At 39.4% G+C, this 12597-nt stretch overlaps 1 protein-coding gene across 2 annotated transcripts in view; it reads left to right on the top strand.

Moving 5' to 3' along the window:
- Positions 1-3998: 3998 nt before the first annotated feature.
- Positions 3999-12597, top strand: part of NARS2 (asparaginyl-tRNA synthetase 2, mitochondrial) — a 135013-nt gene continuing 126414 nt past the window's right edge. The window contains exons 1-3 of one of the 2 annotated variants that reach the window (XM_037523043.2): positions 3999-4139; positions 7087-7196; positions 7824-7944. In XM_037523043.2, coding sequence (XP_037378940.1) covers positions 3999-4139; positions 7087-7196; positions 7824-7944 — 372 coding nt within the window. The other variant, XM_054699565.1, reaches the window with a different exon arrangement.

The raw sequence follows: 12597 nt of genomic DNA, 5'->3' as shown, positions 1-12597 counted from the left end.
GCTCCCCACTCTGTCTCTGGTGAATCCTCTCATCCTCTCACCCCTCACACATCTGGCCTGTACCCCAGGTCTTGTATGCATAAAGAAATAAATCTTTAAAAAAACTAAGTTGTAAAATAAGACATAGAGCGAGGCACAATTTATTTAAAGTTTAAAAATATTTATAGAGGGCCTCCCCTCATGGCACAGCGGTGGAGCGCTGGGTTGCGAAGCTGCCCGCAGCCTCTGCAGCGCCGGTTCCATCCCCAGCCACCGGGCGAGGGTCCCACATGGCGCGCAGACCTCTCCTGCTGCCCTCTGCTCCCCTCAGCAGTGTACTTCAGTCCTGCCTGCTCTGCTCCCCGCTCTGACTCTGGTGAATTCTCTCACCTTCCCGCGCTTCTGACTGTACCCAGTGCTTGTATAAATAAATAAATAAATAAATCTTTTAAAAAAAATTTATAGATATATGTGTATACACACACATATATGTGTGTATAAAATTAAAATGTGGACATGATAAACACTAAACTCTGGATAGTGGTTACCTCTACCCAAGAGGAGGGAAGTGGGATTGCAGAAGGGTCCAAGAGAGATTCATTGTATCTGGTTTTTATTTTTATTTTTTGATAATAGGGGTCTGAAGGAAATATGACAAAGCATTAATATTTGGTTTGACAAATCTAGGTGTAGATACCAGGTTTTAAGGCATTGTTCTCTCTAAACTTTATGTAGAAAAGAGTTAATGTGCTTTACAGAGAAAAGTGTCTCTTGCACTAAACAGGGAGAAAGAATTCATTAATTCTAGCAACAGACCTCATTCTTCTATTTTCAATATATAATTTGTATTTTATTGAGGTGTATGCATAAGTAAAATGCACAAATCTTGAATTGACAGCTCCTGGAGTGTTTACAGATGTGATAGAGGTAAGCTCCTAGGACCACAGAACAGAATGTTTCTGACTTCCTTCAGCTTTGCATATTCATCCTCTGGCTTAGCATAGTGTCCCTTTCTTAGGAAAACTGCTTTGTTCCCCAAGATTTAGTTACTAATGCTCTTCTGTATTTATTTTTATTGATCATTTACTTGTCAGCGTCTCTTTCTAGATTATGAGTTCCAAACTACAAATGTGATTTCTTTTCTTGCTCTATTAATGTGCCTTTCCATTTTTCAAGATAAATTGCATTTACAATTGTTAGCTCCCTCAGAAAAACCCAAGATCCTTAATACTATTCATCCATCCCTTTTCTACATCTAATGTTTCCATAATTTCTGCATCAAATACTCTGAGGTCATGACCTTGAAATCAAGTTTGGGGTGTTGACAATTTCATAAGTAGATTCAAGTAGAATGATAACGCTAAATGCTGAGTTGTACCCCATCACAGGATGGAGTATCAGAACAGTGCTTGCCATTTATAATCCGTAAAGCTTTGCAAGTTAAGCTGAAACCTATCATGCTGAGCCTTCCCCAAAAGTTGAAGAGCATTGCTAACAGTGTATGTTGCACAGATCTGCAGCATCAAAAGGTAACCAAGACACTTTGAGGCATGCCATGGATTCCAGGAACCAGGTGGGCATGTGAAAGAAGGCAAGTGCTCTTCATATTGTAGGGGAAGCAGTGGAAGGGTTATTTCATGACTGGAGTTGCAAGTGGGTAAGAGCATGGACTCTGGAGAAAGACTGCCAGTGTAATGTGGTACAAACTTGAAATCTTTAGGAGCGTCAGTTTCTCTGAAAACTGGAGCTGATGATGCTAAGCTTACTTGAGAAGGCCATTGTGAGATTTAAATGAATTAATATGTGAAGGATTCCTAGAAGATAGTAAGCATTCTATAGCACTAGCCATCATTATTATCGACATGTTAATGTATTCATTTCAAACACCACTCTGGCTACTGCCTTCAAAGATGGTAAAATTTCGGAGGGGATGTGACATTCCTATATTAAAAATAATAGCATAAAAATGATATAATTTGACATAACAGAAGATACATGGAGTGGCTCGATCTTCCAGCAAACACATAAAGACTATTGTCAGTTTTCAATGGTATACATTTCTAGTTAATTGTTGCCAGTCTTCCATTACACTTGCTGGTTCCTTTGCCTTCAGCTTACTTGTGGGTAATGATCCCTACTTAGAAAATAATTAACCCTTTGACTTCACCACATGATGGCGGAGAGTGTAAAGGAATCACAGGGTCTTCACTCTGAGACTCAGAGTTCAGTTCTTAGGAAACACTTAAGGGAAAGGGGTGGAGAAAGGAGGCAAGACAGACCAATGGCCTGGGTAGCAAGTGGGCCAATTGTTCACTATTTTTGGTCAGGGTAGATATAGTCAAAGAGGAGGTTTGAATTGGGAAACAGATCGTTGCTATGTACCCCCAGATTGTCTTGTTCCCCAGATTTAGCAACTCATACTCCAAAGGTGAATTTATTTTTAAAAGTCCATAGCTACATCATTCTGAAGGCATTTGGCTGGAATTTTTCTTATTTCTTTCCTCAAGAAATGCCTGAGAACTATGGTATTTTCAAGAGAGATATTGACTTCCCAGTCTTGAGAACAAACTGCCTGCCCTCCTGCCCAACCTTCTAGCAAGAAATACTCTTTTTTCCATGCCAACCTAGCAAAATTCCAATCTTCCTCAAAAACTCAATTATCTCCACCTCTTCTAGATCACCATTCCACTTAGCTCACTTACTGGTTTTTGGTTTTTTTTTTTTTTGCAATGATCTATTTTCTTGTTAATCTCTACATCTAGACCATTAGCTCCCCCATAGAAGGGATCATGGTTTTATTTCACACCTTGAGACACCGTAGCATAACAGTTTAGTGCAAGGAGCTAGGATTTCTAGGTTTAAATCTCGCTCTTTCAGGAGCGAGATTTAAGCAAGTCATTCAATCTTTCTGTGCCCAAGTTCTCTTATGTGTAAAATAAGCATAATAGTAGTTACTTTAAATAACTAACCTTTACTTCCTTTAAACAGAAACCTTTTGTGTCAGAGTTACAAAAATAATTTTGCGGGAATGCATTGAAAAGGTAACCCCATGTATAAAAGGATTGTTGTTTCCAGGTCAAACAAATGCAGATCATTGTAGCAGGGAAGAAAGAAAGAGAGAGACTTGGAGACTCTGGAAGGCAAAGAAATGTTGCTCCAGTGGCTCGCCACCATCCTCACACCAGGCCTTCTCTGACTCCCATATCAAGATTTGTTCAGTTATTCTACTTTCCCATCGGATGCTACCTTATCCAGCCAGCCACCTCTGGCATGCCATGCTTAGACTCTGCCAGGGAACCCATCACCTTTTCATACACTTGTCACTTAGCTGTCTGGTACCACACAATGGCTAGCTCATTTTCCTCTGCTTAGAACTCGGGAATAACTGGTTGGTTTCCTTAGGCTAACACTGTCAATAATTCTCTTTCTGGTTACTGTTCCTCGGCATCTGTCACCCTTGCTTCTCAGTGTTCCTCGGCTTCACCTGGCAGCTTTAGAGAAACCTCACAGCCCTCCCCAAGTGGGCCCTGTGCTCGCTTCAGCGGTAAATCTTACTGCCATTGCTGACCCTGGCCCCGCCCCTCCATCGGCCCCGCCCCTCCATCGGCCCGCCCCCCCGTCCCGCCCCCTTCCCCTGCCTCTGCCCCGCCTCCTATGTTAACTAGGGTCAGAAATGCGCATGCTCCCTCTTAACCTCCTCGCGGCGTGGTGACGTTTGGCGGCGTGATGACGTGGTGACAGTGGCCGCGCGTGTTTCAGCGGGGTCTGGGGTCGACGTGTACTCTTAGCGCCGGCGCGGGGCCGCGGGGTGTCCGGGCGGGCCCCAGCGGGGTGTCTGCGCGGCGTGCGGGCTAGAAGTGTTTCTTGAGCGGAGGCGAGGTTCTCTGGGGCAGAGCCGCGGCCTGCGCGGGAAGGGAACAGCTGGGAGCGAAAAGGAGCGTCTGGGGGCGCGTGGGGAAGTGGGGCGGGTCCCGGCGCGGGGCGGGGGGCTGAGCGGAGGCGCCTGGGGCGGCGGCGCCATGTGGGGGGCCCGGGGCCTGCTGCGCGCCCTGCGCGCCTGCTCCACCGCCCCCTGCCCGAGGCACACGGCTGCGTCCAAGCTGAGCGTGCGGGAGGCGCTCGGGGCCCAGAACGCGAGTGGGGAGCGCGTTAAGGTCCAGGTTGGTGACCGGGAAGGGGGGTTTTTTTCTCTCTGGGGACTCACGCGGCTCCTTCGCCGCGAGGTTCGCCTGGACTGGCAGGTCAGACTGGCAGGGAAGCGTGACAACACGCAGGCCATCGTGTACTTAACACTTTTGTTAATTTGTGCAAAACTTGTTTGATGCTTATAAAGTGCAGGAAGTTTGCTTTCATATGAGGCCTTCACCTGTGCACTTGTTAATCACACAGGAAAATAAACGAATGAGTCCCCGATCCTTTATTCCTCAAATGCTTTTCCAGTTCTGTAGTGATGGTTTTGAGCTAAGGCCTTGAGAGTAGAAACGATGTTTCACCTAACTTGTTAGTCACACATAGCTAGACAGTAACTGTTTATTCATTAAACCTCACCTTTTATTCAACCTTATTAACTCTGTCTAAAGTGGGGCTTTCCATATAACTTTAATAAATTGAGGGAACGTAGAGTGTAGCAGTCTGAAAACACTCTGGAGTCAAGCTGCCTAGAATTAAATCTGAATTAATTATAGGCATGCTCTACACCTCGCTTTCCTCTTAATGTAAATGGAGGTGGTAATAGACCTCTCCTTCATAGAGTCCTAAAGATTAAATGAGTTGATAGGTGTAGACATTTAGAACAGTGACCCACAATAAATAAATGTTAGCTGCCATTAATTCTCTTGCTAATAATATTTGCAGCAACTTACATTTCCCCTTAAAGGAGCAGGACAGATAAGTTGGTTTGACTTAACTTTTAGACTGCTGAAAACACTGATCCAGTTATTTGTTGCCCTTTTATATCCTTATATTTTAGCAGTGATCAGTCGACCCCTTTAGATTTCTTTGGATTTCATATTCTTTAAAGGATCCAAATTAAAAGGAGTTTTTTTTTTTTTTGCATTGATCTTTTTGATATATTAATGATACCTTCTGTGCGCTAGTCAAGAGAGGATTTAAAGATGAAAAGAACAAAACTTACCTAGACTAGAGATTTCCGTTTTAGTGCTGTGAAGTCTAATATAGTAGCTATCAACCATTGTGGCACTAAACACTTTACATGTGGCTAGTTCAAATCAAAGAGACACTATTAATGTAAAATACACGCCAATTTTGAAGCACAAACAAGAATGCAGCATGTCTCAATGTATTTATTTTGATTACATGATAATGTTTTGGGCAAAATAGGTTAAATAAAATTTTAATCTATTTCTCTTTACTTTTAATGTGAACACTCCAATTATAAAATTACACAGGTGGCTCACATGTTTTGTTGGACAGCCCTGGTTTAATGTCTAAAACCAGTAATGGCAGCACTGTGATAAGAACAGGTGGTATAAATAAGGGACTGTGAGAAAACAGGGCTGTACTTAACTGCGTTAACAATGTCAGGGAAAACCTCAGGTGTGAAGTAACATTTCAAATAAGCCCTGAAAAGTTTGTTTCTCAGACAGAGGAAATAGGAGTAGAAGTAGCATTCTAAAAATCTCATTGATAAGAACATAAGCTTTAAAGTGAGAACTATATTTGACTTCCAGCTCTACTGGAACTTTGGTAACTTTGTGACCTTGACTATTTAGAGAGGTTATCCTAACTTGTTTAAGTATGTTTCTTCATCTCTAAAAATGATAATATTTACTTAACAAATTTCTTCGGAGGATTAAGGAGTATTAAAGAATTTAGAACAGAAACACATTAAAGAGTACTCCGTAAATGTTAACTTTTATTATCAAATAAAGAGAATGGTGCTTTGGAAAGTACTACTGATGGAGCTTGACCAAAGGGCCTTTGGGAAGCATGTGGTGAGATGAGATGAAACCAGAAAGATGGGCATGATCCAAATTACAGACGGCTGAGGCAATTTACACTTTATTCAGTGTAGCCCTAGAGAAAAATCAGGGGCTTCTAGTAAACCTGTGGTATCACCTTTAGTAAGTTAACTTCTCTGAATCTCAAGTTCTTCACTTGAAGATATGCCTGATGATAATTTATAGAGGTATTGTGATGAGGTGATGAGACAGTAGATAAAATTAGTCAAACACTTGTCCTATAGTAGAAGCTTAGCACATGGGAGATACCCTTTTATTGAAAACATTGATTACTATGTGCCTGACAGTAGCCTTCAAAACAGCAAAAGGGTGCTTTCTAGGCCCTCAAAATATTCTGGATATGTAAATTAGTAATAGGAGAGCTTTAATAACAGTTTCTAGAGGGTGTAATGGGAACACAAAGCAAAGATCAATACAATCATTCTAAATTGGATCATATATTCCCAAGCATATTTCCCAAGCATAATTAATTGTTTCACTGTTGGTCAGTGTCTACTAGAAGAATATTCTCTTTTTTAAACTAATTTATATTGGATGAGATCTGTGAAAGCTATTTTTGGCTTTATTGGTCTCCTTGATATATCTCGTGTACTCACACTAGCTGTTATTTTCATTTCAGTGTCTTTGAAAATCTGTTACCACTTCATATATGTTGAGAGCTCTTTTTGTATAATACATTGTAAAAGGAGGGAGAAAATCTCAGATGTTTCTAGTCTGTTTTCTAGTCTGTATCACATAACCTCCTTCTGGGAATTTGGTATAAAAGGACAAAGGTACGAAAATTTGTAGTTGTTGGGGAGGGAGCAGGAGCAGGAGGACATATCTAGGATAACCAATATTGGGGGATTGGGTATATGAATTAGTCTTATCAACCTGATAGAATATTAAGCATACATCAGATTTGAACTTTATTAACAAAACAAAAAGAAGGTGGGATGTCAAAACTATCTCACTGTGACAAGAAGTACGAAAATTATATATGCATAGGGGTGACTAAAAACAAATTGATTTATTAAGGTGGAATTACGAGTGCATTGGTTCTTTTTTAGTCTTCTATGTATGTGTAATGAAAATGTGAAGTGTTAACTCGTTTTAAATGCACATTTAGAAATATTCTCTTTGTTAGGGATGGATTCGTTCAGTCCGGTCCCAGAAGGAAGTCTTGTTCCTGCATGTAAATGATGGCTCGTGTTTGGAGAGCCTTCAGGTTGTAGCAGATTCAAGCTCTGACAATAGGTGAGGGTTTTTTTTTCCCTTTTCCTCTGCTTCCCACTTCCCTAGTCCACTGTTCACATCTCCTTTGTGATCTTTCTAAACAAATCTGCTTTGTGGCTCAAGTCTGAATACTTGGAATCAAGATCTTTCCAGTTTGAGCCTTTCTTCCTTGATGTAACATTTTCATATGACTGTATCTTCCACCTGTCCTTTGCTCTCTTAACCTGAAACTCTTAATCCAACTAAGGGTAAAAACTTGTGTCATTAAATAGTTTGATAGGGTCTCCCCGGTGGCACAGCGGTTGAGCGCTGGGTTGCGAAGCTGCCCGAAACCTCCGCGGCGCCGTTTCGATCCCCGGCTGCTCCCCAGCCACCGGAGGAAGGTCCCATATGGCGCGCAGACCTCTCCTGCCGCCTTCTGCTCCCCTCAGCAGTGTACTTTGGTCCTTCTGCCTGCTCTGCTCCCCGCTCTGGCTCTGGTGAATTCTCTCACCCTCCCGCGCTTCTGTCTGTACCCAGTGCTTGTATAAATAAATAAATAAATCTTAAAAAAAAAAAAAAAGTTTGATATTCTGAGAGCAAGGTTTGTATTAAAATGAAGGGTTACATATAATCATACCTTGTTTATGCTATGTTTTATTATTATAGAGAACTAGCTTTTGGGAGTTCTGTAGAAGTTCAAGGGCAGCTGGTAAAAAGTCCATCCAAAAGGCAAAATGTGGAACTGAAAGCAGAAAAAATTGAAGTTGTTGGAAATTGTGATGCCAAGGTATGCTTTCTTGACATTTTTCTGGAGGCTCTTTAAGCTTTAATTTAATACACTAGCAGTCTGTTATAAATGTGACTATTGTTAAGATGGCACTTAGAACATGTTTTGATTGTGACTTACCGGGTAATAGTATAGAGCCTGAAGAATATAGAGAGAGTGGCAAAAAGTATTGATGTAGATGGCTTTGTCTGATGAGAGAGAATGAAGTGTTAATCCCTACCTCTCAGTGGTGCCTGTCATAGTTGAAACTTGCCCACTTTTACTATCCAGCCCACTTACCCACAGTGACAGAGACATACATGGCAAAACACATTCTTAGGGATTCTCTGCCTAGAAATGACTTTGACTTTTGCATGATCTAGAATTCTACTGTCCAGTTTAGAAGCCCATAGGTCTATCTATGGCTGTTGAATAGTAAATCAATTGAACTTAAATTAAAAAATTCAGTTCCTCAGTGGCATTAGCTATTAATGCTAATGCTTAATTGTAGTGCTTGAATGAGCAAAGAAAGTCTACATGAAGACATGTTTATACCTTGTTTAATCTTGTTTTTGCAAGAATCTTCTATTAGTAGCTCTTTACCCCATGAAGAAGTTAGAGGTAATAAAAGCAAAGATTATCAGTACAGTTTCTTAAATTTAATCCAACCAGGTGAAATGATTTCCACAAACTTTTATTGCAGATTAGAAACACAGCTAAAATTTATATACTAACCATTTAATTCCCCTGTGTTTTTGCTATACTTGTCTTCATGTATTGAACAAAAAGGGAGGAGATATAGGGAAATTGCATCATTTAATTCATTTGGATAATTGAACTAAATTAACTGTAAGGTAATAAGAAATAACACAGGGTAAGTAAAACATGTCATTCTGAACAATTTTCTAAAAATACTAATTGACCTGTAAAATTAGAAATTAGGCTCCAAGACTTATGGGATCCAGCAAAAGTAGTAGTAAGAGGGGCATATAAAGCAATACAGACCCACATCAAGAAACAAGAAAGATCTCAAATAGATAACCATACACTCTAAGAAACTAGAAAAAGAAAAAGCCAAAAGCTATGAGAAGGAAGGAAATAATAAAAATTTGAGTGGAAATAAGTGAAACAGAAATTTAAAAGATATCACAAAAGATCAATGAAATAAAAAACTGGTTCTTTGAAAAGATACAGTAGACAAACCTAGTTAGGCTCACTGAGAAAAAAAAAGGAGAAAACACTAATAAATAGAATCAGAAATGAAAGGAGAAATTACAGCAGACATCTCAGAAATACAGAGCACCATAAGAGACTATTAGGAACATCTTTATGCCAATTAATTGTATAACTTAGAAGAAATGGAAAAGTTTTAGAAGCATCAAACCTTCCAGACTGAATTAGGAAGAAATAGAAAACCTGAACCAACCAATTACAGCAAGGAAATTGAAACAATATTCAAAAGTCTCCCAAAAGTAGAAGTCCAAGGCCAGATAGTTTATTAGTGAGTTCTTCCAAACCTTCAAGGACAAACTAATTCCTGTCCTTTTCAAATTCTTTCCCAAAATTGAAGGAGAGAATGCTTGAAAACTGGTTTAATGAGGCCAACATTACACTGATACCAAAAGCAGGCAAGGACATCACAGAAAAAGAAAACTGTGCACCAATATCCCTGATGAACATAGATGTAGACATCCTCAACAAAATCTTAGCGAACTGAATTCAAGTGTTCATTAAAAGGATCATACATCATGACCAAGTATGATTTATTCCAGGGACCAGGATGGTTCAACATATGAAAATCAATCAGGGTAATTCACCACATCAACAATAGGAAAGATAAAAATCATATGAGCATATCCATAGATGCAAAGAAAGCATTTGACAAGACTCAGCATCCACTCATGATAAAAAAAACTATCAATAAAATGGGGAAAGAAGGAATGTACCTAAACATAGTAAAGACAATGCATGACATTCCCATGACTAAGATCATACTCACTGGTAAAAAAACTGAAAACTTTTAAGTTAGGTATAAGGAAGAATGTCCACATTTACTATTACTATTCAACATAGTATTCGAGATTCTACCTAGAGCAATTAGACAATAGAAAGAAATAAAGAGTCCAAGTTAAAAAAGAAATAGAGCTATCATTATTTGCAGACAGTATGATAATATATATATAGAAAATCCTAAACTCCAATAAAAGCAGTAGAAACGATAAATTAGTACAGTGAAATGGCAGGCTACAAAATCAGTACAGAAAAATTTATGGCATTTAAAAATTTATGAAAGACCTATTTAATGAAAACTATAAGGCATTATTTAAAAAAGTAGAAGATACAAAGAAATGAAAAAATATTCCCTGCTCATAGATTGGAAGAAATCACATTGTTAAAAGAGTCATCTTACCCAAATCAATATATAGATTAAATGCACTACCTATCAAAGTGAAATTCTTCAAAGAAATAGAGCAAACATTACTGAAGTTTATATGGAATCACAAAAGCAATCCTGACGAAAAAAGGAGCATAAGGGGCCTCTCTGATGGCACAGTGCTGTTAGGCTATTGCCAGCCACTGCAGCACGAGTTCGATCCCTGGCCAGGGAGGTGGCCCACATGGTACAGCAGACCTCTCCTATCTCACCCGCTACTCCCCTCAGCAGTGTATTTCAGTCATTCTGCCTGTTCTGTTTCCCACTTTGTCTCTGGTGAATCCTCTCACCACCACACCTCTAGCCCATACCCCAGTTCTTGTATGCATAAATGAAAAAAAAAGAAGCATAATATCACATTCCCAGACTTTAAACTATACTACAAAGGTATAATATTAATGTAAACAGTATGGTATTGAGAAAAAAATAGACACATGTTATCAATGGAAGAGAATTGAGAGCCCAGAAATAAGCCCACCTTTACATGGACAGTTAATTTGTAACAAAGGACCCAAGAGTATACATTGGAGAAAAGAAAGTTGTTTTTTTTTTTTAAAGATTTATTTATTTATTTTACACAAGAACTGGGGTACAAGCCAGATGCGCAGGAGGGTGAGAGGATTCACCAGAGAGAGTGGGGAACAGAACAGAGAGACTGATGAAATACATTGCTGAGGGGAGCAGTGGGTGAGACAGGAGAGGTCTGCTGCGCCATGTGGGACCCTCGCTAGCCAGCTGGAATTGAACTGGCACTGCAGAGGCTGCGGACAGCTTTACAACATGGCACTCAACCGCCTGCACCACCAGGGGAGGCCTGAAAAGAGTATTTTTCACCAATATGTTGTGAAAGCTGGACCACTACCTCACACTATATACAAAAATTAACTCAAAATGGATTAAAGATATGGATGTAAGAGCTAAAACCATAAAACACATAGAAGAAAACATAGGCAAAGCTATCTGTGACATTTCTTCAGTGATATCTTTGGGAATTCTATTAGAATAGTAGAGGGAACAAAAATAAAAATAAATGGGCCTATAGCAAACTGAAACTAAAGATCCTACTGAATAGGAGAAAATATTTACACATTATAGATCTGACAAGATGCTAATATCCAAGTACTACAAAAAACTCACACTCATTAAGAAAACCCAAATAAAGAATGGGCAGTAGGACTAAATACATACTTCTCTGCAGAAGACATACAGATGGCCAATAAGGCACATAAAAAGATGTTCATTGTCACTTATCATTGGGGAAGTACAAATCAAAACCACAATGAAATATCATTTCATACCTGGCCCATATCAAAAAAGACCAGGAAAAAACAAGGGTTGTGAGGGTTTGAAGAAGAAGAAACCCCCTTACACTGTCGGGAATATCAGCCTTAAGAAAAATACTAGAGTTTTCTTAAAATAGTAAAAGACCCACATATAATCCAACAAGTTAACTCGGTGTTCAAAGAATACAAAAATGGTAATTAGAAAAGGATATATGCACTTAGGTTCATTGTAGTGCCCTTTACAATAGCCAAGCTATGGAAACAACCTCAGTCCCCAACAATAAGTGGATAAAGACGTGGTGTGCACACACAATGGTATACTGCTCAACTATTAAAAAAAAGATGAGCTTCTGCCATTTGGGACAAGATGGCTGGAACTGGAGAGGATTATGCTAACTGAAATAAGGAGAATGACAAAGACAGGATAATTTTATTCATTTTGAATGTAAAGAAACTAAACCAAAATGAATCTTAGAAATGACTGCAGAGCTGAGGCTAGCAGAAGGGGAAGAAGAGGTGTGGAGAGCAAAGTGGGGAGGGGGCTCAGTGGAGTATGGTGGAGGATTATTGGGGCTTTGGTGTGGACATGATATAGAAACATACACTTGAATAGGTGTGATCCTGTACCTCTAAATCATATACAGTGTTGTTAATCTGTATTACCTCAGTAAATATAATGCAATCTAAAAAAAAAATCAGATTTTAAAATTTCCAAAGAATAGATTATGAAACTAATTTGGAACTTAGATAAGAATGGAGATGGTAAACATTTTTGGTTTTGCTTTTTTAGAGGGATATATGATCATTTAATTTTTTTTAAGATTTATTTTTATTTATGCATACAAGAACTGGGGTATAGGCCAGAGGTATGGGGGTTGAGACGATTCACCAGAGACAGAGTGGGGAGCAGAGCAGGCAGATTTACTGAAATACACGGCTGAGGGGAGCAGCAGGTGA

Source organism: Talpa occidentalis, unplaced genomic scaffold (genome assembly GCF_014898055.3).
Source record: "Talpa occidentalis isolate TD23 unplaced genomic scaffold, MPIMG_talOcc4v2.1 talOcc4.3, whole genome shotgun sequence".
In the NCBI taxonomy this organism is placed as follows: domain Eukaryota; kingdom Metazoa; phylum Chordata; class Mammalia; order Eulipotyphla; family Talpidae; genus Talpa; species Talpa occidentalis.
Note: the sequence above shows the minus strand (reverse complement) of the source record. Positions and strands in the feature narration are given on the sequence as shown.